Source organism: Sceloporus undulatus, chromosome 6, assembly GCF_019175285.1.
Source record: "Sceloporus undulatus isolate JIND9_A2432 ecotype Alabama chromosome 6, SceUnd_v1.1, whole genome shotgun sequence".
Taxonomy (NCBI): Eukaryota; Metazoa; Chordata; class Lepidosauria; order Squamata; family Phrynosomatidae; genus Sceloporus; species Sceloporus undulatus.
Genome location: NC_056527.1, coordinates 88,215,597 through 88,240,563, shown reverse-complemented (window position 1 = coordinate 88,240,563; position 24,967 = coordinate 88,215,597). Strand labels below are relative to the sequence as shown.

Below are 24,967 nucleotides of genomic sequence, written 5' to 3'. Positions count from 1 at the left end.
ACAGCGAAAGACTACGTTTCCCAGCAGGCACCGCGGAGAAATGGATTCTTTCTCCCCATTCCCACAATCCTTTGCGACCGAAGCGGGTTTAAAAAGAGAGGAAACTGGCAGCCAATAGGGACGCGTCGGCGCGGTGACGTCACTAGCCGCGCGCTCGCTCTCTCTTCGCAGGGCGCCTCGGCAGCAGAGTCACGTGCTGCACTAGGGAGGAGGAGGAGGAGGAGGAGGGAGGGGGCAGTGTTAGTGGAACAGCCGGCGCGGGAAAACCTCGACTGTGCCGCTCTGACGCTGTCCCCACTGCGGCGGTGACGTCACTCCTGTTGATGCTGCTAAAAGAAGCGAAGGAAGGGCCTTTGCAGAGATAGCAGAGCAAAAGGGTCATAAGGAAAGAGGATGGGGAAGGGGTTAAGAGGAGGCCATAGAGGAGCAGAGAGAGAGAGAGAGAGAAAGGGAGACACAAACCCTCAGGCTGCATCCGCACTGCAGGGATTAATCACTCAGAGTAAGGCTAAATGCATTCACAAAGCTAGAGTTCCCAGGATTCCCTAGCACTGAGCCAGGGCAGTTAAAGCGGTTTCAGACTGGATTATTCCCTGCTGCAGTGTGTGTTGGGGCCATAGTCTCACTAAACACTGGAGAAATAGTCTGGTTTGGCACCACTTTAACTCTTTTTTGGCTCAAGACTATGGAATTCTGGGAGTTGGAGTTTGTTGTGGGCCCCACAACAAACTCCAACTCCCAAAATTCCATAGTCTTGAGCCAGGATGCTTAAAAGTGGTGCCAAACCACCCAGTTTGACACTACTTTAACTTACCTGGCTCAGTGCTGTGGCATTCTGGGTACTGTAGCTTTTTTGTGGAAACCTTTCGCCTTCCCTGTCAGAAACCTCTACAAACTACAGATCCCAGGATTCCACAGCACTCAGGTACGGCTGTTAAAAAGACCCAACGTGGTTTGAGCGTTGGACTACGACTCTGGAGGCCAGGGTTCGACTCCTCGCTCGGCTGTGAAACACATTGGGTGACCCTGGCCGAGTCACGCTTTCTCAGCCTCAGGGGAAGGCCATGGCAAACCTGAAGGCACACAAGTTAAAATGGTGCCAAGCTGTGCTATTTCTACAGTGTGGCTGCAGCCCCAGTTACCATGCATGGAACCAGTACTGACACTGGCTAACAATCATTTGCCCCCTTCTGCTGCTTGCCTAAGACAAAGCTGCCCATCCGTACAGAAAAGAACAAGCAAAGGCAAACGCAACACTAAAAATGGCATGCAGAAATAACAGAAGACTTTTGAATCCACTCCTTAGTTTAGGTTAAAGCAGCCTGGTAGTCACTGGGAGGATCAGAACATTGGATCATATGGAAAACCAACCCAGTCCAGCAGCCAAGTCCATGGTCAGGACAGGAAGGCAATCATCCTGTCCCATCACTCTTTTCCTAGCTAGCAACTTGTATATTCAGTTTCCTGCGGCCCCTAGACTTTGAAGCAGCACATCAACACCTTTGGGGGCCATTGATAAGACAAATTCCTGAAGTATAAGAGCATAGTGCCATAGTGGCCATGGCATCATCATGAAGTAGGGAATCATGCATTACACAATGCACTTTTGTCTGTTTTTTAATCAGGGCAGCTTCAGTGGATGTTCAAAGTGCAGTTATGACCTATAAAGCCTTATATATGACTGTGGTCCAGGCTATTTGGCAGACCGTAGTCCAAAACACACTGCAGAAATAATCCAGTCTGAGACCGCTTTAACTGCCCTGGATGAATGCCAGGGAATTCTGTGAACTAAATGTGAAACATTTAGCCTTCTCTGTCAGAGAGAGCTCTGGTGCCACAATTACAGTTCCCAGGATTCCCTAGTACTGAGCCAGGGCAGTTAAAGCGGTCTCAAACTGGATTATTTCTGCAGTGTGTTTTGGGCCTGATTGAAAGAAAGAATCTAAAACCTTTCCCTTCAGACTGACTTTTAAAACCTAGGGAGTGCTGTATTATTTTAACTGAACTGTTTTTAAGAGCTTTTCTCTTTTAAAATTGCATTTCATTTTTTTATTTGTGGGATTTGTTTTTAGTTTCTATTTTAGTGTTCACTTTTTGTATATTTTTGACTGTTGTTCTTTTAAACTGGGAGCAGCTTTGAGTCCCAATTGTGGGGGAAAGCAGGATGCAAACACAATAAAATGATAGTAACAGTAGCAGCATGCCAAAGGGACAACATTTTTATTCCTATCCACTTTCTCCATGACATGCATCATTTTATCATGAAGTCAAAGGCTTTCATGGCTGGCATCCATAGTTGGGGGGGGTTGTGGGTTTTTTGGGCTATGTGGCCCTGTTTAGCATACCCTTGTAAAAGTTTGCCCCAAACCCATTCATGTATTTTCACCTTTTTGTTTTTCTTCTAATCGTCCATTTATTTATTTGTTTGCTGTTTGACTATAATTCTTTTATGTTGTGTTAGCCAATTTGGGAGCAATAACGGTGAAGAGGAGGACAGATGTTGTCTAAATACAAAACAAATTTCAATTGCCTCGGCTACTGTTTCTAATCTCAGAAATGACCATACCTCGAAGACGTCAGAACACAGGGCAGCTATGTAAAACTGCAAACACAGCATCCTCATTCGCAAATTCAGTTCTGTTCTGTTTGAATGTTCTTGTGAAAGGCTGTATCGTTTCTACTGCAAATTTCCCCTTTTTAGGTGTTCAAACAGGCTTAACATGAAATACAATACTGTTTCCAGAGCTGCTGTTGGAATGAATCATTCACGTATATATATATATATACACACACACACACAAACAAGACTACTGCTACTTTCCGCATTTCATGGACACCTACTCTTTAGACTTCTCTTCATTTATAATGCCACATTTATACATCTAACAAAGTCTGAAGCCACTCCAGACTTTTCTGTCTAACAACAGAACTAGGTTCTCCTCCTCAAAATTGTACCCAGTCTGTCAAACGAGGCACAACACATGAGAAAAACATTAATAGTCTTTTTGTTTTATTGTAAAAAAAAAAATGATTTGTTTCAATTTTGTTTAAACATACAAGCAGAAACTTCTCTTTTAATACTCCCTGTTAACACTGTTAAACCTAAATGAACCAAAGCAATTTTTTTTAAAAAAAACAAAACATTAACAGCCACAAATTTGGTATTTACAAACTTCTTTTTCCTTTATAAGATATTTACAAGACAACTGATTTTACATATTTAAAATGGTATAAAAAAGGATGCATTTGCAGACAACCACATGTCAAAGGGCAGAAAAACAAAGCATGGGACAGAATTACATTTTTTAGAACTACTGTTAACTTGGTTAAAGAAAGTAATGTTTTCTTTTAAACCAAAGATCAGATCTGATTTGCAAGGGCTTTTTTGTTAATACAAATTTCACAGTGCTGTATCCCTTTGGGGAGAAAGACTATTCCTTCCATCTCGCTCCTTGTTAACATCCACTGCAAAATCTTTGTATAACCCCTACCTATTTCCAGACACCTACCCATCCTCTTCTTGCACGTGTTAGTATTAAATAGCATTCTTTTAAGTCAGCATTGTCTTGATAGGGGGTGAGCAGGGGTAGGGATGGAGAGATTTTGCTACTGCATTTTAGGAAAACGGATGTGGCATCTCTGATAAAAGCTATGTTTGGGGCCAAGCAAAAACATTCTCCTCTCCCTCTTCCACTTAAGACTCAAGAACATATCTTGCAAACTCTTTGCGCTCACTTTGGAGTTAGAAGTAGGCTCAAGTGCTAGCAGGATAAAGCTCTGAAATCAACAATCCCATTCCCAATAAGCCTGTACTCAAGGCTTGCTTGTTTTATATGTCCAGGCTTTTAACAAGAGGGCAAAGATAATTTTAAAAAAACACTTAAGGATGCATGCTGGCATGCTAAAAAGCAAAAGATCCAAACACAGCCTTAGTTAAAGTAAAGCTAGGCAAGCATTGTGCACTATCTCAAATACACAGGCTACTTGGCAAAAGAGAGGATCTGTTTTCTCATTTTAACATTTTTGTCGAATTCGTGACTTTTAACTACGTGAACATTGAAAGTGTAATCTCTTTATATAACTTTTCAGGAAACAAAACCCAGAAGTAGAACTGTAGCTACTGGAGGTATTTGGAGGTTGGGAAGGTGAGAAAGAACCAATTTGGTGCATGAACATCCTCCCTACATGATGCTCTTGGCATTTAAAGAGAATGCATATCACTCTGCATTGGATCTTCAAAAAGTGCACCAGAAACATTCTGTTTATGTAGCAGCATCATGCACTGCAAGAAGATTTTAGCTTCACTGTTCCTAAAAGTATACATGTGTGTACACAGACAATGTCTTCACTATTCCTAAATGTACACATGTGTGTACACAGACAATGTCAGCCTCCTGCTATTGTATAAAGCAGGCAGATAAACATATACCCTCTTCTCGGGAATTCCCTGTCCTCAGGAGAGGTGGTTTTTTTAATCACCAGTTATTGTAAAGGTTTCAGATCTGGGATCTACTTTAGAAGGTGTCAGCTAAGTTTCAGAAAGACAGACCGCTTCAGCTGTTATTGTTTAACGTAATCTGAAGAAAAAAGGGAGAGAACAGAAAGTTGGTTCCCACCTATAGGAATTGCTGACTGTGTAGAGACAATTTCACCTCTTGCAAGACTTGAACCTTTCTAAAAGGCATATATAAATACTGCTGCAACGGACCTCACACAGGGAGCGACTCCTTCTCAAGGAGACTTGGGAAGATGAATCAGTCTCTGGTTGGAAGGATATAATATTTTCACCTTTCACCTCTCTCGTTGCTCTCCTTTTCCCCTAGAAACAAATTACTTTGGCTAGGCTGGGAAAGGAAGCAAATAGCAGTTACTAAGTGCCTTCAGGCAAGAGGCTGTGGCTGCCTTTTGCTGTAGCAGGGAAGTCCAGTTTTTAAGTCCATTTGTCTATTGGTAATGCCAAGAGTCAGTTTCTACCTAAGATGACCTGACCTCAAACGCCAGTAAATCTGGTAGTGCTGATGCTTAGCATTTCCATTAAGGAGCCACAATTGTGCAACTTTTTGTGTCATTAAAAAATCCAACCATTTAGACCCCACTGTATTCTGACAGAGGAAAACTGAGACGCAAAGCATGTTTCAGTAAAGCAAACCAGGAAAAATCTGGAGACAGGCTGACACTACATTGTTAATCCAGGCTTATGCCAAGTGTTCTGACAAAATTAACAGTGTGGCACAGTTGTCAGACATGCAGCCCTTCACTATTAATGTTACAAAGTCAAGACTTAATCACCCGCTGTCCTTGAAATTGAAGGAGGCATAAATGGGGTTCAATAAAACCAGAAATAAAATTAAAAGCCACATCATCACAGCAGTATGCAAAGGATCAAATGAGGCAAGAGGAAATGCGTGGATCAATATTTGGATGCTTTTTAGAACAGCAGTTGCAAGCAGCAGGCCAAATGGAAATGTCTCTTTGCCCAATGTGCTTTGATGGGTAATACCACCCGTGCCTCGTTTTCAATGCCCTTAAGGAGCAGATGAGATATTTTGAAGAACCATATGAGTTTTATGAAAACAGAGGCAGCCTTCATGTTTGTGATACCTTACAAATGAGAACAGTACTGTTATATTTTCATGCTTGTCCATCTTTCATAGTTTCCAGACTGCTTGCTGCAACTCTTCAATACAGTTCAACTGAAGTTGCCAACTGCAACCTGGCAACATTGTCTCAACCAAAAAAAAAACCCTGAAAAAATAAACCCAGTAGTTTCTCCCAAGTAAAAGAAAATAATGGACAACAGATGAAGAGTTTTGAGGTCTCGGAGAAGGAAACCATATGAAAGCATAAAAAAATATTTATAGTGAACAAGAATGTACATCAAGAGGGGAGATTGACATGAAAGGACATATACAGTTCTCTGCCACTTGTTGCAAACAGCACAGGCTAAGTCTATCAAGGCAGAGGTTTCTCCTAGTTGGACACACCTATTTCCTGCATGTCCGGTGAGGTGTCTGTTTCTTCTGTGTCTCCAACCGGCAACGGCTTCGTTCATCCAACCATGGCAGTTCAAAGTTCCTAACAGATAAAAGTGTTGCATTGAAAATGGTTAGTAACAGCAAAGGAAAGAACGAGATCTGGCAACTTACATTTCTCATTCTTTATAAAAAGTTGGTAATAACCACACAAAGATTTCAGAATAGCAGTGTTAAGGGGGGGAAAAACAACACATAAATCCAAGATTGTCACATTTAGTACAGTATACACTCCTTTTTTCCTGAGAGAGAATTGGTTCTGGATAGAATCGCAATACTTTATAGTTTCCTTCATTTTACATTGTATCAAATTTTCCCTCTCTTTTTTCTCCCTTCCAGATCAGGCTTCATTTACACAGCTCCGAAGACCTGCAGTCTCCTAACTCACAATAAGTCTCAACATCTGGATGCTTAATACAATAGGGAAGCATTTGTCTGCTGTGTTGGAACTAGGGGAAAATGTTCTACATATTCAGTGTGTGTCACTGCCACACATAGGGAGTGCTAGAGAGGTAATATCATTTCCCTGATATTGCCTGTACTACATCCAACATACTGTCCTCAATATGAACTGGTATATAATTCTACAAGCTGTACACTAGCGCTATACAGTGGTACCCCGGGATACGAAATACCCACGTTACGAAATTTCCGGGATACGAAAAAATCCCATAGGAAATAACTGTTCCGGGTTACGAAGGTTATTTCGGGTTACGAAGAAAATTTTGGTGCTTTTCGGCGCTATTTCACACGAAATCGCGGCTTTTCCCCATTAGCGCCTATGGGTTTTCGGCTTGCGAAGGCTTTTCGGGTTACGAAAGCGGCGGCGGAACGAATTAATTTCGTAACCCGAGGTACCACTGTATGTTATTTGCTGCATTGAAGTGTGGGGGTGGGGATATATTACTGAAATGTTTCTTGAGGAGACAGAAGAGCAAACAATGCTTGAATGTGTAGGAACAAGACAACTATATTGAAGAGAAAAGACACACAACTCAAGATTCCTTGCTTTTGCACAGCAGGTCCTCCTTTAATGTAGATGTGTGTACTTACTGTGGGGTTAATTTTGGTAATGGTCGGCCAAATGCTACAACAGGCAAGTAAGGGGTGATCATCAAGCTTTCAACTAGAATGAGAAAGAACACAAGAGAACAATATTTATCTTGCAGAAATATGCATTCACATGTGATAAATATTTGGACAGTGACTGTTTTTAGAACACGGTTTTCCTGTTCCTTCTCAGTCTAAACGTATGCAGGGATAGGATGAGACCTACAATATCATATTAAAGGCCACTCACCGTCATCTGACTCTGGGAAAAATGAGGTAACTTCAGGCTCAGATTCTTGAATTCCTTTCTTTTTATACATTCTGAGCTGCAGTCGCTGCAAAATTCTTTGTTCCCGAATCCGCTGAATATCCCACCTTTGAAGAGGAAAAGAAAAGGAAATCATGTATTAAACTTCATATGAGCACATTTGTGTTATGGCTAGCAGCCATTGCTCTCCACTATTCTAGTTCTTTTATAAAGCTGTCACAACATCCTGTGGAATCCAATAGGTTAATTATAAATTGTATGGGAAAGCCCTTCATTGTATTAATCAGACTCCCTTCCAGTTTTATTGAGTAATTCCCATCCTTGTACTATGACAGGAATTTACAAACATCTGTTTATTAATCCATTCCAACACATCTGCTTATTCCATTATTCAATTTGATTTTGAGCCTTTAGTGTTATTTCACATTCTATTTTCCCACACTGTTTGCAAACAGAGGCAATTCCACTGCATCTCTCATGCTGCAGGTTACACACTCAAGGAAACTGGTTATATAGCCCTCTGGCCTACAAACAGCTGTAATTCTCTTTCACCTTTTCCTTCTCTTCTCATCCAGTTCCAACTTTGCATGCCGTTTGGAGAAGACACTGTCATCTAGGTTCTGTGAAAAAAATAATAAAAAGAAACGTGTTTTTGATAACAAAGCTAAATCATTGGAATAAGATATTAGATAGGGTTCTCCATCACTTGTTCAACACTACCTTCCATTTCATTCTCTGGAGGAGGATATTTAAACATGTCTTGGTAGTATTCTCTTTCCCATGTTAAGAAAGCCTAGCTTAGCAAACTATCTTTTTTTGTATGAGAGAGAATAAGAACCCAAGATGCTCAGACCAACAGTTTTTCTTTAGGTAGAGTTCATATGCTTTTAATAACTGCAACACTGATGGGGAAAACTCTCCTAACTACAAATTCTCAAATCACCATTAACAAAATACAGGCTACTGCCAGAAAAAAGTTGGCAAGCCTGAAAATGCCTGATGAAGGAGCAACATTCAACAAAACACAGAACAGCTGCTATAAATGTCTGAATTTAAAGGTTCAGCCTTCAATTGACACTTTATACTTTTTAAAATGGCTATTTCAGTCCCTGTTACTGGAGAGAAAATATAGATGCTTACAGGTGTTCTGAAGGAAATGCCTCTACAGCTGAAGGACAGGAACAAATCAGTGTGAATACTGAATTTGCAACTGTGAGTTTAAAACTTCTACTTAATTCAGATTAAGTCTAAGGCTTTAAATACTATTGAAGTATAATTACAGCATCAATGTTGTTTTAGATTTTTAAAATGTTTGCATTCTATGCAAAATTGTTCATAAAGGAAATTAAAAAGCCTAATAAAAATAAACAGCATTCAAGGAGTCTGCAGAATCACCATTTCAACTGCTCAGATGTATGTGAGCTGGCAGGTTGCAATATTTACCTATTTATTTTCTGAATGAAATTAGCTTCAATCTAAACACCAAAAATTATAAATTGTAATAAGAACATAGATTACACATCAGTCTTGACAAGTGTGTGTGTGTGTGTGTCTTCAAGTCACCTGTCCACTTGTGGTGACCCCACGAATTTCACAGGTTTTTTTTTAAGGCAAAGAATAGTCAGAGATGGTTCTACCAGTTCCTTCATCTGAAATATAGCCTACAGCACCTGGTATTCGCTGGTGATCTCTCATCCAAGTAATAACTACGGCTGACCCTGCTTAGCTTCCAAGATCACATAGGATTGGATGCCTTTGATCTATTTAGGCAGTCACATACCTCCTGACAACCCCTTATAAACTTTGTTCAAAAATTGACATGCAGGATTAACCCTTAACAGATAATTCAAAATAAAAAATCCCTGCTCCAATAGCCTACTAGGAGATGACATATCAACGACGCTTCTGAAATTCTTCTGAAATCCAGGAAACAAGCAAGCTGAAAATCAGGCTTTGAAAACAAATCACTGAACCAAGGAAAACTGGCTGCTTATCAGTCAAGGATACTGTAACAAAGAGGGCCCTCTTATTCAGTTTAATGGGGTACCTGTCTTGTATCAGAGCCTAGACATAGTTTGCAGACTCATGAAGCAATGCTGAAAACATGACCAGTTAGTCTATCTGGTGGCTGCATGAGTTGTATAACCCAGGGATCCTGGCAAAACAGTATTTTGTGCTCCATCACCACAAAAATCGCTTACATGAAATTCTTATAGTTGCAGGTAATCATGGGGTCAAGGTCTGGTTAGGAACTCAAGAACAGTACCTAGGCTTTCCATGGCTAAGAAGGGAATCTGCCCAGCACCTTTCTTTCTCCTTGTACAACTATTTCCTTGCCTTCCTGTTCCAAAGTAACCATCACAACCCACCACAAGGACTTACTCCCTTCTTCCTGTTTGCTCATTTATTTACTGACATACCTCCACAATCTCTGAAGAATGCAGGTCTCTCAGAGGCTCTATTGTGTGGTCCCTCCATGATGGAACTGTAAAGGAAAGACAAGTGTGAGAATTACTCATTGTAAGAGCAAGAAATGCTGGAGAGAAATCGGCATCAGACATAATAACCCTAATAATTAAAACTTGAGTGAGTTTTGATATTTCAGTAGCATCAGTTAGCAACATGCTTGCCTACCTTGTTGTCATTTTTACCACCCTATATACATAACAATCTTGGTCCTCTTGGTCTTCTTCAGAAATTTTAGTACTGCAATACTGGCCACATGATGGCTTGTGGTTCCCAGTTTCTGTAGTTAAAATGACTTTCAAAATTTCTTTCCAACTGCTCAGAATAGGTTACATATCATTCCATGTGTGAATACTTTCAGGCCAGAAGATTTTCTGCAGCCACCAAGTGAGCTTTGTGGCTGAAAAAGGCTTTGAATCTGAGCTCACATCAAGATTCTCCATTCCAGGATCATTCTTATTCAGTGGTGAGAAATTGACGTCTTTTACATTTTAAATACCTTAAGTGATTAAATACTATATGATACTATAGGGTAACAATATCAAGAAGTATTTAGCTGAAATGCCACACGAGAATAACCCAAAGCTAAAAAATGAACCCTTTATTGACAGAGTCCCAGAACTGACTTGCAAGGATCTACCCCTCTGGTAGTTCATATGATCTGATGGCACAATCAGACAAACCCATTGCTTTTTTGTGTTTGATGAAGGTCTTGCTCAAAACAGTAAGTACAGTCACAAGGAAGTACAATCACAACACATTCATCAGAAATCTTTGTAAAAAATCACCCAAATAAAATGATTTGTTAAGTGATGGCTTTAATCTAATCTTCCAAGTCCAAAAACGTTACTGGCCCGTAAATGCATATACCTATGTTAGTCATAATGTGGTGCATCAGTAGCCTGAAAAAACAAGGAAGTCAGTTCTATTAGAGTTTACAAAAAACCCCTCTTTGTCTAGTCACCTTATGCTGTGTTCTTATTTGCCATGGAACTGGGTGATCAGCTATTATATAAGCCTGCTTGAATCTTTTGCCAGCTTATATCTAAACCAGCATTACGTTTTCCCGCAGCAAGCTCAAAAGGTTAATTGGTAGATTTCAGGAAATTTTACAAAGTAGCATCTTAAACACTGCCTGCTCTCAAGACTGCCCTGCTGAACATTTATCTATTTACCCTGACCATTCAAGCCAACAGCTGACTTGGAACAAAGGTCTTCCATGTCTACTCTACCTGGTGAGCCACACTAGCAACTTTGTTTTAAATCAGCCCTAGTCTCACCTAAGTGTCAACTGAGAAGTCTGAAAGTCTTGCAGTATTTCCCTACCACAAGATGTTGCAAGTGCTACACGGGACAGATAGCTTTAAAGGATTAAGGCAATTTCATGAAGAAGATGAATTATTACCCATGATAACCAAGAGTGAAATTCCCTGTTTAGAGGGATGATACTTCTGATTAATTAAGGCAAAGGTAGAAATCATGCAGCTCTCCATGTTGCCAGACTGCAACTCTCAGCATTCCTCAACATGAACTATGCAGGCTAGGACCACTGAGACTTGCAAGCCAAGAACATCTGGAGGACCATATGACCACATGGGGAACCCTAAGAAATATAGCAGGGGTAGCCATTTTCATCATGTTTGTTTTGTGAGCTTCCCAAAAGCAACTAGTTGGCTGCAGCTGGAAGCAAGCTTCTAGACTAGACAGATCTTCAAACCAATTTTGCAAGGCAACTGTGGACAATTTATTAAGGTTGACTGCATAAAAAGGATTCTTCAAATCTCTCCCCATTCCTAGTAGATGACCGCAAGAACAGATCAAGTTAACAAAACCAGGACAAATGGAAAGTATGGAAAATAGATAAGACCACCAGATTCTTATTTCCTTATTCTGTGGTGAAAATGTCACTTGGATTTTAAGAACAAGTTGCTTGTAAGAGGAAGAGGTTTCCACAATCTGCTATGAAGAAAAAAACTTTCTTAATCTTCAGCAGGAAATTTCTTCACAACCTCTCTAAGAAATATGTTTATCTCCGATGGTATATTATTTTGATTGTAAATAAGATAGTCTGTTAAAAATTAACCTCCAAAAATGATGGAAAATATAGGTCTGCAGAATAACTCAATTTAGCCACAGTTTAAAATTTAAGTGCTGTATCTGCAATTTTATATCAAACAAATATCTAAGTTTCTAGAATTTCTTGCATTTTATGAGGAGGAACTGGAAATCTATAGTCCATTTTCTCCTATCCAGAATAATCTGAGTCTGAGAACCACAGCCACTAAACTTTAGTGACTAAAGTGTGTCAGAAAATGATACATGGCAAAGTGGCTATTTTAAGAGGGGAGTGGGGACAGAGAGAACCCAGTCTATGATTTCAAGCATGGGTTCCCAAACGTTTTGACTCATGAAGCCTGAAGGACTCTATGGAGCACAGGTTAGGAACCACTGATTTAAAGAGTTTGCCACAGATTCTTCCTAGTTCCCAAGACCATATATGCCTAAAAAGTCACTGAAGAAAGACTGCCATCCATCATCTTTGCCTTCACCCTTTACATATATCCACTGAATCTCAGAAGCAGGAAGCCACTTTGGGAAGTTGGTAACTATAAAAGCAATCAACAACTTGTTGAGGAAAATGTAACAACAATTAAACAAGCAGTTTAGGAAAATACATAATTCCTACACAACAGCCAGAAGGCCAGTGATCCTCACTATCTGCTACCCTGCCTGGTAGTAGGTAAATGGAGGAACAAACCTCTCTTAAAATGGGGATGTCTCCATCATGTTCTTCTGGAGTTTTTTCATCCATTGTACAAAGTCACAATCTGCTACATTGTTTTCTGTATTTAGAAAGTTGAAACTAGCTGTGTCATTACTAAGTATAGGCCCTTGGACATCAATTTTTTTCTACTGATTACACTAAAAAGCAGTAGTAGTATGTTTTGGGATGATGAGAGTTGAAGTCCAAAACATCTAGAAGACCAAATGTTCCCCAAATGTGTTCTAAAAGTAAACCAATTTAACTGTTGTGGGTTCTCTCTAGGTGATCTAGGAAATTTAAATCTGTGAGAGTATAGTGATTTCCATCAAAGAAAATTCTTGCAGTTTCAGAACATCTGATTTTCTGGATTACTCCCTTCTCTTTTGATCCTCTACCTCCCCCTGATTTCTGCCCATGATCTTATCAATCGTACATTCTCCTGGTCAAATAAAGATGCCCTGAAACTATTACAAATTAAACAAACAAATGTAAAGTTAATTATTATTGTTCATTTTGTGTAAAGAGATTCTGAATGTCAGATGTGGTATACCTGACAGACCTTACTTTATTGATGAAGTATACATGGATTTGGTAATCTGCTATTTTTCTCGAAATTTTGAATAGAACATAAAAGAACTTGACAATTGAGAATACTAATTGCCAAATGTGCTCAGATGATAATTTGTGCACGATGTATAGCCAAATACCCATTACTCACAACTTCCATCTATTCATTAAAGCGCCCTATCAGTCATCAGTTACCCATTGCTCTTCCACAACAGCTCTGCTTTTTTTGGGAGAATACATATACAAACCTGTGTGTGTGTTTTTTTTTTTTATAAACGTTAAAAGTACTAATAAGTTTTGAAATCAAGCAAAATGAGTATATAAACACAAAACAAGAAAATTTGCACCTTTGGTATTAATTTGTATATCTGAGCCTGAATACACAACTGAAGTTCCCCATATAAAACCTTAATTGTGCCATACCTTCTCTTAACAAATCTATACTATACATATTGTATTGACTTCAGAATGTTATTCATTAAAATGGCATAGAGCATATATCATGAGTCCTTAGCATATTGTTAGTGCAAAATCTGTGATTTATCTTGTCCTGTTTTTTTTTTAAACCTTGCAATTCAAAAATAGAATATGCACCTACAAGAAAGCTATACATAACACAGAAGTTCTCTTTGCAGATGGTTTGGTCCAGCTGTTCTTCAGATCCAACCTGTAAAATGAGACCCATGTTTCCTTTATGTTTTAAAAAAACCCAACCTGCATGAACATGCACATCCTCTACCCACTTTCTCCTTTATTTTTAAAGGTGAAGGTGCTGCTGGTACAACCTATCTCAGGTCAGAGTGAAAATTTATTTTAAGTTACAACTCCAGATGAAGACAAATTATTGACAAAGCAGTCTGATTTCAAACTGAACAGCATCTTGCCTCATAGCTTGTGGGCACTGTAGCTGGAAAAAAATACTATGAAAAATTAAACTGTATGCATGTCCCTTACTTCTGTGCAAAAGAGCCCAGCTGAAGTGCTGCACAAATGGTTTACAGGCCAGCTATTGGGAACAAAGACAAACAGAGGCCTGAATTCCAGCAACTTTGGACCTCTTAGTCATGCCAACAAGTATACGTCTCCCAGTACAGAACTGTTTTGTATCACTTTACCTAATCTTCAGACAGAAACGTGACTGATACACTTCTCCTATCTTTTCTGCATAGCCAACCCCCAAGAAATGTCATGGTTATTCAAGGTGTCACCACAGATCACTAGAGTGGCCAATCTTCTTCGTACACTGCCCACACCTGGTCTAGAGTAATGTGAGTTTCAGAGGCTTCCATATTCCAGCCAGAGGTCTAGAACCTGACAAAGAATCACTCAGAAATGGAATGTTGTCATCCGGCTATCTTCGAGTGTTCAAAAGCCTCTTAAGAAGACCCCTAAATGAGTAAGTTCCATGCCCCCTCCAACCCACATCACGCCAACCACCACAAAGGCACAAGCAAGCCTCTTACTTGCTACAATCTCCTCCTTCTTGGGAGAAGTTTCTCGCAACGGTGAAGGAGGCAGCTGGTGCCACCGGCACAAGTACATTTCAGTGGTGGAAAGGTATGGTAAGTCTTCTATTTCACTGCAGGAGTCCTTTTCCTTTGAATGGCACCCATGTCCTTTCAAAGATGCTGAGGATTTCAGAGGAGTGTCTCCCAGTGATCGGGTTTTTTCAGGAGTCTCCTGACTTCTCAGTTCACGTCTGCTAATTGATTCAGTCAAAGAACTGCTGGGTTCTTCTTTCAGTGCAGAAGCCTTTGGAGTTTTACACTTGACTTTTGAGAATTCAGACACCAGCTTCTTCATTGGAGTTTTCCTCTCAGCACTTCCAAATGGAGACTTCCTGCAGAAAGTACAAGAACGAGTCTACAGCAGCTAATACAGAAAAAATTGCAAAGGAATTCTACAGTCCTATTGTGAAACAGACCAGAAATTAGAAATGAACAAAATTCAATGATTCACCTGGTCTCATAGTTTTTATAAGACTAGTACATGGACCTAAGAAAAATGTCCAAACCTCAAAGAGTAAATATAATCATCATATGGATCTCACTACTTGAGAACATTACTAGAACTTTTTGGCCCACAACCTGCAGAACCCGGAATTTTGAGAGATGTAGTTTCCTCGAGCTCCTACCAGGCTGCAGAAACAATGGCACCAAAGTACCAAATCAATACAGAAAGAACTATTCATCTCAAATGATCAATCAACAGAATAAGTTAAACAGGTGTGCAGCAAGAATCCCAGGTTAAAATCCCACTTCAGTCATCAGCTGACTTCCCTCATCTATTATACTGGGATAATAATGCCAACCTAACATACAGAGATGTTTGAAATGTAACTGGAAATGTACATTAGGCATAATGAATGCTCAAGAAACACTACAAAATACTATCTATTCTTACTGACTCACCTAGCTTTATCTTCTTGAACTAGGAGTAATTCTCCAAGGTGCCAATGCTTATACTTAAGACTCTTTGGCCTTGTCTGCATTGGCCAGGATACTACATGGGAAACCTAGAGTTTCCTGGCCCCATAGCTGCTCTTGTTAGCTTGGTCTTTGTTTCTAGACTGTAGCAGCTGTTTGCATGGGCATCTTACTGGGCTGTCAGGCATGTCTGCTATGGCGAGTCACTTGTTTCTGAGGTCAGATCAAGGCATCCAGCAATGGTCACATGCTGGTCACAGCCATGGCAGACACACCAGGTGTCTTAATATTCAAACCACCACCGCCATACACAAACATAGGGCTCCGGATCTTTTTTTATCTGAACAGCCAGGCCAAAATAAAGCTGCTTTGGGTCATTTGGAGGTATGCTGTTTAAATGACACATGCATCTTAAGAGGCCAGAAGCTGCACTCCAATCCTTACGACTGGAACATGGCTTTGGCACGGCTTCCAGCATCTTAGGACACATGCATCATTTAAACAGTATACCTCCAAAGTGACCCGAAGCAGCTTTATTTTGGCCTGTCTGTTTAGGCCCTGTATTAATCTTGTTATGCCCTGTTTGGGCTGTGTGTTGTCCAAACAGAGCAATGCCACACTGAGGTGGAGAAATGGGCCTTCTGGCCCATGCAAACATGGCTTTGTATGGAGATGCAAAAGACTGAACTGAATACTTTCTTTAATTAGTGAGATGTCTTACCAGTGTCCCAAGATTCCGTGGATGGAAACCTTGTAAAAACAGATTTGAGAGCACAAAACCACAACTCTGGCATTACCTTTTGTGGCCCTTTCCATTCCTTCCATATGGGAAGTGTTTCAAAGGCAACGGTTGGGATGTCTCCAAGAGCTCTGGTGGTGGACATTCTATAGGCAACTTCTCTGGAACTTCAGATTCAACCTTCTCCTCTGTTTCATATTCTGGAAATATCTTGTGTTTCTCGCGCTCATTGTCCTTCTTCACCAGCTGCATCCTCCTTTCCATACGCTCAATTCGAGCAAGGAGCTGAGAACACAACAGTACAATATTTAAAGGTGGAATATAATCTTTCCAGTTACTAGAACTCACATTATACAAAATAAGCATTGCAGTAATTACCAGGGAAAGCTGATGCTTGCTTACAAACATAAGCCTCGATAGCACTGGGTCCTATTTGAAAATGCTCATTCCACATTAAACTCTCTTCCAAACTGGGGCTGCAGTTTGCCTACATTTTCAAATAAGATGATTAAGACTAGTACTCCATTTTACTAATGAACTGGCCCTTAACTGCTTGCTGTGTAGCTGTTGCTAGATTAGCCAACACTATACCTCTTTCTGAAGATACATTGGATAACAGAGAAAATGTTTATTTCCTTTTTATATTCTTGTCTATGAAAGAAGTAGACAGTAAGAATTTACATGAAACCTATAGCAGAGAAGAATTTAGAACAACCGTTCCAGATCACTGGATGAAATGCTGGGGTGGGGGGGAGACAAGATGAAATTGATGCTTCACTAAAACATGAGTGGAGTAGTTGTCCAGTAAAGGTGGAGTAACCATTTCAGCTATATCATACATTATCATACATTTACCTTTGATAATGTAAATAAAACCTGCATAAATATTCTATTTGAATGATATGCATGTAATAACATATTTATGGCCTCAAAGCTAAGGGCACCAGGCTTTTGCAAGTACTGTTTTCTCTTCTATAGCATTAGGCACCATATAGATGTACATGCTTCATCTCGCTTCCTTGTTAAAAACACAGTGTGATGTTTACTACTCTTCCTGGCTCATGTTCATTCAATAGCACTGGGAACATATCCTCTCCCCGTGTTTCTCAAGCCACATACTCTGCATCAGTCCCAAAGGGTTATATTCAGCACTTTAACATTTGCATCTTAAACTCTGCATCTGACAGGGGAGGTATAATCCCTAAAGCAGCAACCTAGAAATATGACAAAATATAGAACCATGCACAATAGGGAAAAGCAGTACTCCTTGGAGGTTAAACTCCAAACACAGCACAGCTGTGAATTCCGCATGAAGCTTTTGAGACCATCCCCTTTAGCTCCCCAACTATAAAATGGGAACTAACAATGATTTACTTGAAAGGGTCATCACCTACCCTTCTCTTAGGCTATTAAGCATCAAAGCCCTGTATACTTTGTTTCTCTCCCTCACACAGGTGACTACATTTTACACACGCTGGCATACTGCAGTCAATAAATAAATCTTTAATACAAGAGAGAGTTGTATAACAGTGCTCCAAGACTGCAAAGTATGTGAAATGGAACGTTAAAAAATAACATGAACAGTAAGGGGAAATGCAACAGGAATGCAAAGTGATGTTACAGCAGATCAAGAGCATCCCAGCTTCACAATATTCCCTTATAAAAGCATGTCTAAATAATAAAAAAATCTTTCCTTTTTTTTGGAAAGCCTCCATTTTGGATACCAATGTTGCAAACAACATTTAAGAAACAGAGGATCACTCTGTAAGATGTCGTCCAAAAGGTTTCAATTATTTTCATAAGCGAAACAAAAATACTAAATTGAGGCTCTAATGATTTTGGCACCACTCCATAAAAAGATAAAATGGCACATGGGGCTGAGAGAAAGAACCACTGCAGATACTTTGCAAATCTGCAGTCAGGAGCTGCAACAACAACCAACTCAGCTGTGCTAGTATCAGCCTGACTCATACTCTTTGCATTTCTCTGTGCTGTGTGTATTCTACCTCCTCGGGGTGTGTGTGTGTGTTTGATGTCCCCCTCCCCACAAGCCTTTGCAAGAGCACGCAAAGTATTCAGTCTGCCATCATCATATCCTTGACTGCAAAACGGCAGCTGGCACCTCCATATTGGTTAACTTTACAGAGGCCTGATGGGAGATTTTTTTCCCACACAATCTGTTTTGGATCACAGCTTTCTGCTACACACAGTAAAAATATTAAGCTGCTACCACTTCCTGAAACCACAAGCTAATACTACCACCCCACCCCACATTTCAAACACAGACCCTGAAGATCATGCCTCCTGGGGAAGGAGGTAGAAATACTTCTTTCCTTGATAATAATGGATGCAGCAGCTGCAAGAACTAAGAAGAGGGAACTATTTTTAGGCTGCACATGTGCCATGCACACGGGCCAGGATTACAGGTCCTTTGTGGCAATTTGGGTACAAGGGATGGAGGACAAGACAAAATACTAAGCAGCTATTTCTGGGATTACAATTTACAAATATACATTATGCTCTACATAAACTACTTTTGCTGTAGACAGTAGCTTTATAAGCAACAAGAGAAACCAACCAACCTTCATTTGCAGCTGATCCTGAGGATCTCCCCCAGTCTTCATCCTGTGCCCCCATTCAGCAATTATGGGGACAGATTAAGGGGGCTATTTTCCCCTCCCACATGTTCATTGTAAATATATCTTTACAGATGTGGCTGTACATAAGAAGCAAAACCCTCCATTAAAGCTGTTCTCATGTTGCAGGAGTTGAGGACTCTGGACAGCTGGCTTTGGCCAGATAAGGGGAAGACACACAAGAGTTGCAAGGTGCCAAGGTGGAGAGAAATACCTTGCAGGAGTAGTACCACAAAAACACATTTTGTGATAGTAGTAATAAAAAAAAAAGTGGGCTGCGGCTTTGGTGAAAAGGGAGGGAAAAGAAGGCATCTCTGGAAGGAAGGGGACGGGGAGAAAAGCGCCAAGCCTAAACCTACAATGTTCCTTTTAAAATGCACCAGTTCAAAAGCCATCCACATGGCACACACTGCAGCTGACTATTTTGCCTAAGCTGCTTCCCCTCTTTCCCTCCCATGCAGCTCCAAGCCCAGGCCCCTTTAAATTAACCCCCTGTGTACCACACATCTGCTGCTTTAAATTAACCCTGCTGTTACCACAGTGCTGCTGACACCAGGGGCAGCACCAGTTACACACCCGCCTTGCCTGGTCAGCAGCTGATTAACTCCCTAATAACTGCAAGCCTTCCCAGATCCAGCCCTATTCACTGGGATAGTGCCAGGCAGGGCTCTGAACTCCACCCATCAGCTTGCAACCTTCCCAACTTGCCCCTGAGCTTAACCCCCAGGGTGTCAACCCCCTCCTAGTTACTTGTTAACTTGTGCAATGCCATGCCCCCCCACCTGCCTTTACAGGTTACTTTCTAGCCCCATTTCCAACTAAGCCTTCAACTGTCCTTGACCATTAACTCTTGCAGTACATTCACTCGCTGTTGCTGTACTGTACTGCTTGCATTCTAGCCTACAAACAGCCAAGTCTCCTTTTTGTTTTATGCTATTAGACATCTGTGTCTATCATCTTTAATCTCTATCATGCTACAGGCCCTCACACCACTTAAATTTCAGTCTGCACTGAAGCTATGGATCTTCACCCATTTACATTGATTTGCAGACTCAAGTTCTCAGTGCCTTATTGAGGAGTTGGGGGTCTGACCTCATGTATAGAAACTAGCCTGGACTCTCTTTTTGATCACTTCCAACTATAAACCTGGGACAAACTCTCTGCCGTTTACCTCGATTAACATCCTCTCACCCTCCACTGCATATACACTGGGCCCTTGGTATCTGTTGGGCCTTGGTTCCAGGACACAAACATCCCCATGGATACCAAAATCCGTGCCTACTCAAGTCCCACTGAATATAATGGCATTGTAAAATGGTGTCCCTTACATAAGATGGCAAAATCAAGGTTAGCTTACTGGAATATATGGTATTTTTATTTGAATGAGCCCTTGGTATCCTCTGGGGTTTGGTTCCAGGACGCTCCCTTGGATACCAAAATCCATGGACGCTCAAGTCCATTATATACAGTGGCAAAGTAAGGTGGTATTTCTTATATAAAATGGCAAAATCAAGGTTTGTTTTTTGAAATTATATATGTGTGTGTGTGTGTGTGTGTGTGTGTATTTATATATTTGTTAACGGCCTTCACGTCAATCTTGACCCATGGTGACCCTGTCAAAGAGACATTTGTCCTCCACTGCTCTGCCCAGCTCCTGCAAACTCATACCTCTGACCTTTTTAAGAGTCCATCCATCTAGCATGTGGCCTTCCTCTCTTTCTACTTCTTTCCACCTTTCCTAGCATTATTGTTTTTTACTGATTCATGCTTTCTCATGATGTGCCCAAAGTACGCCAGCCTAAGTTTTGTTATCTTGGCTTCCAGGGAGAGTTCTGGCTTGATCTGCTCTGGCTCTCCATGGACTCCAACAGCACATATGATATAAAAGTATCTGAAGAAGTAGACTGAAGTCTATGAAAGCTTATGCTGCCAACCTCTTTCTTTCAGTTAGTCTCAAAGGTGCTACAAGATCTCTCTACATACTGACTCGACAGACTAACATGGCTATATCTTTGAATTCTACACATATATGACGTGGATACAGTGGCTTTGTGGTTAAGACACTAGTTCTGATGATCTGAAGATCAGCAGGTTGGCAGTTCAAAGGCCTGAGTGCCGCAGGATAGGTGAACTCCCATCATTAGTCCCAGCTTCTGCCAACCTAGCAGTTCGAAAGCATGCAAATGCAAGGAGAGTGATAGGTACCACTTCTCAGTGGGAAGGTAAACAGCTTTTGGTGCAGTCCTGCTGACCAATGACCACCAGAGCAGTCCTGGGACAACGCTGAGCACCGCCCCCTGCTTGTCCCTCCAGATTCGCTAGGGTTAGGGGCACAAGACCCCCGTGAATATGGAAAAACCGCAAAGAACAAAAACACTGTTTTTACCTGAGAGGACACCTCTCTAGGAATCTCTAGGTCCTCCGGGGCAACTCTGTGGTCGACATCCAACAGACACTGACCACAGAATTGTGCTACAAATGCCCAGGGAAGTGTTGGGCCCACAGAGACAGGCCAAAATAAAGCTGCTTTGGATCACTTTGGAGATATGCTGTTTAAATGCTGTATGCGTCCTAAGAGGTCATAGGTCATGCCAATGCCATGCTCTAGGGCTAAGGACTGGAGCGCAGCTTTGGCGCAGCCCTTGGCCTCTTAAGGTGCGTGTGTCAGTTAAACAACATACCTCCAAAGTGACCCAAAGCAGCTTTATTTTGGCCTGTCTGTATGAGCCCATTCTCTCCAGGTCTTTCAGTGCAACTTTTAAAGTTGACCATAGAGTTGCACTGGAGGACCTAGATATTCCTAGAGAGAACATACATATTAATCAAATCCGTGAATTTGCAAATCTGCAAACATGGAGGGATGAGTGCGTGTGTGTGTATAGACACATAAACAAATACACACACACTGAATATAATTTCAAAAACAAGCCTTGGTTTTGCCATTTTATACAAGGAGTACAACCTTACTTTGCCACTCTGTGCATGTGTGCGATAGATCAATACTATTTTGAAGCTATGGATGGTTGAATCAGTGGATACAGGACCCGTGGATACAGAGGGCCGACTGTGCTGTACTTCCACTGACTTCTTCCCGCCCCCCGCGGCTCCTGGGTTCATTTGCATAGGCCCCGCCCCCTCCGCGCGCATGCGCTCTGCGCCGCCCCATGCATGCGCGCCCGCCCTCCTTCCTCCGCGTGTTAACCCTTGAGCGCCCTCTCCCCGGCCTCCCCTGGACTCACTGTGTCCCTCTCGGCCTTGAGCTCCTCGATCTCCTTCTCCTTGGCCTGCAGCTGCTGCTGCTGCTGCTCGATGAGGTCCAGCTGGAGCAGCAGGATCTGCTTGAGGCAGGCCGCCTGGCTGGAGGCGCCCCCGCCGGCCCCCATGGGGCTCTTCCGAAGGCCGCTGCCGGAGCTGCTGCTGCTGCTAGTGGTGCTGCTGGTGGTGCTGCTCCCGCCGCCGCTTTTCCACTTGCAACTGGGCTCCAATGAAACCGGAGGAGTTCCCTCCTCCTCCGCTGCCGCCGCCGCTGGGGGTGGAGGCTGTCCGGGCTCAGCCGTGGCGGAAGCCGACGTCGGAGGAGGAGGAGAAGAAGGGGACAGAGAGGCCGGGGCTCCTCCGGGAGTAGCACCAATGCCGCCGTGCTTGCCGTCCTTAGCGGCGGCGGCGGCGGCGGCTGCTGCAACGGAGGCAGCCGCCGCCGCGGTTTGTCCAGGCAGCAGCAGCACCGCCTGGAACTTGGAGGGGCGGGGGCTCCCGGCGGCATCGCCCACCACCGACGGACGAGGGACTGGGCCGCCCCAGCAGCAGCCGCCGCCGCCGCCGCTTTCCTCCTTCCCTTCCTCCGCTGCAGCAGCAACCGCAGCCGCCACTGGGGTCTGGCTCTGCGGGGGAGGCGGAGGCGGCGGTGTCGGCGGCGGCTCCTCCTCTTCCTCCGGGCCAGGCTCCAGCAAGCCCGGCCCAGTCGTCGTCGTCGTCGTCGTGGTTGGGGCGGCCGCGGTTGCTTTGTAGACGGTGGATCTCATGGCCGTGGAGGAGCCCCCTTCAGGCTCCGGATCCCTCTCCTCCGGTGTTGGCGGTGCCTCCTCCTCCGCCGCCGCCGGCTCCTCCGCCGCCTCCTTCTCCCCTCCGGTCCGAACCCCCCACTGGGAGCCCTCGGGGGGCGCCGCCGCCGTCGTCCTCGCCTCCCGCCCCCCCAAGACCCATCGCCCCCCTTGGCTTTCTCCCTCGCCGCCTCTCTCTCTCTCTCTCTCTCCCCGAGGCCCCCTCTTTTTCCCTACGGACCGGGCGCCCTCCCTCTGCCCCCCTCCGGGCCCATCGCTCGCCCCGAAACTGCAGCCAAGGGGAGGGAACGGGGGGCTTACCCCCTCAAACACGGACGCTATAGGGAAAGGAAACGGGGCAGCTCCTCTACTCTGCCTAGGATTACTAGCTAGCCTTACTAACAGAGATTCTACAGGAATTGGGTTACTACCTACTCCCAAACACACTGTAGGGAGAGGAAAAGGGGGAGCCCCTCTACTCCCCTAAGAAACGAGTGGCTACTTAGCACAACGAAGTGGGGTAGTAACTAACCCCAAACAGGCACACTGTGGGGAGAGGAAAATGGGGAGCCCCTTACTCTTCCCTAGGATTACTAGCTGGCCTTACTAACACAAAGACACCATAGGGATTGGGTTACTAACTAACCCCAAACCCACACGAAGAGGAAAATGGGGAGCCCCTCTGCTCCTCCAAGGAGTGGGTGGCTACTTAACCCAAAAAGGGGGGGGCTTGGGTTATTTAAGTTCCTGGCTCTTTGCTCACTGCTAATGCTGCCCCAAAAAACCAGCCCCTCACAAGGAAAGGCACTTAGGTGCCAACAACAAGAGTCAACCTTGGGTCCATTTCTAAGGAACAGGGGTACTCTTGGTCCCCACTTTCCTCAGTTTCTCCTCTGGGGGGGGGGATAAGATATGGGGACACAAAGCGCTTCAGGCCCCTTTTTAAGGGACACTATGGGTCTCAGTGGCAACATTTGGGGAGGAGACCCCTCCAAAAAACCAATTAGTTATTGGGAGAGTCTCAAACCTCCCATTAAAAATAAAAGGAGGGAGAATTGGGGGGGGGGGGGGTTGTGTGTTTTTTGTCGAGGGCCAAATAAGAATGGAGAGTAACTCTTTGAGTTACTGAGTTCCTCTCAACTACTACTAGTAGTAGTCCCTCATGTCACTATTATGAGGAGGGGTACTCCAGGGCTCAAAAAATACACTGGCAATGGGCCTTTCTGCCTCCTTTATGAGGCTCTTCTCCTCAGGAGCTTTTTGGGGATGAGAGGAGAAGCCATTCAGCTGCGCCCTTTTTAAACAGGGCTAGAAAGAATGGCTCCTTATTAACAACAGCGTCGTCCCCATGGAATAAAATACTAATTGGGGGGGGGGTTGCAGATTGCAGGTGACCTTTGACCTGCCAAAAATTGAACTTCCCTCAATGCTAAATAAAAAAGGGGGGTTGAGGAGAGAGAGAGAGAGAGAGAAATAATCCCCTTTCGCAATGGTTCCTGGCCCGCCAAGTTGTCTTTTTCCTGGGTGGAAGGGAGGAAAAATGAAGACGGGGCGCGGGAATTCAAGGAGTTGTTTCCCCCGCTTCCTCCTCCTCCTCTGGCCCCTCCGCCTCGGTCGTCCTTTCGAGGCTCAACCGCGGCCTAAAAAAAAGCAGCAGAGCGCGGGAAGAGAACCCGGGGGGGAAAAAGGAGTGGGGCGGTGCTCTACAAACAAAATAATAAAAACGATGGTAATAAATACAATTTGAAAAAAAGGGGAAAAAAACCGCCGCTCCGGTTGGGCTCAAATCGGTTACCTTTAAACGGCCGCCATGGCCTGGGCCGCCTCCGCGTAGTGCGCATGCGCCAACCGCCATTGACGGGATGAGAGAGAGAGAGAGAGGCACCTTGGAAGGGGGCGGGGCCAGTGGCTGGTTCTGAGGCGAAAGGATGGGCGGCGGTTAGGGCGCCCTGAGGAGAAGGAGCGCTGAGGCGGGCCTC

The 24,967-nt window shown here is 43.2% G+C and overlaps 2 protein-coding genes across 3 annotated transcripts in view; both read right to left on the bottom strand.

Annotated features, from left to right (window-relative positions):
* RARA (retinoic acid receptor alpha) overlaps positions 1 to 24,967 on the bottom strand; it is a 938,446-nt gene that overhangs the window by 439,587 nt on the left and 473,892 nt on the right. The window lies entirely within an intron of this gene.
* Positions 2,994 to 24,842, bottom strand: MSL1 (MSL complex subunit 1). 2 transcript variants are annotated; one of them, XM_042476512.1, is made up of 8 exons: positions 22,188 to 24,842; positions 16,371 to 16,597; positions 14,611 to 14,987; positions 9,771 to 9,835; positions 7,903 to 7,970; positions 7,333 to 7,457; positions 7,086 to 7,158; positions 2,994 to 6,075 (listed from the first exon to the last, which is right to left on the bottom strand). In XM_042476512.1, the coding sequence occupies exons 1-8, from the start codon at positions 22,968 to 22,970 to the stop codon at positions 5,985 to 5,987; spliced, it is 1,809 nt and encodes a 602-aa protein (XP_042332446.1). In that variant the 5' UTR covers positions 22,971 to 24,842; the 3' UTR covers positions 2,994 to 5,984. The 2 variants fall into 2 exon arrangements, with proteins under 2 accessions (XP_042332446.1, XP_042332447.1); XM_042476513.1 differs by lacking the exon at positions 22,188 to 24,842 and adding an exon at positions 18,895 to 20,194.

What these genes read in the sequence shown, in the direction of transcription:
- MSL1 (XM_042476512.1), bottom strand. Translation starts at nt 22,970, where the DNA reads ATGAGATCCACCGTCTACAAAGCAACCGCGGCCGCCCCAACCACGACG. An exon ending in GATGAGAAGAGAAGGAAAAG is followed by an intron (nt 7,458 to 7,902) that starts GTGAAAGAGAAT and finishes TCCTCTTCAAAG; the next exon opens with GTGGGATATTCAGCGGATTC. An exon ending in TTTCCCAGAGTCAGATGACG is followed by an intron (nt 7,159 to 7,332) that starts GTGAGTGGCCTT and finishes TTCTCATTCTAG; the next exon opens with TTGAAAGCTTGATGATCACC.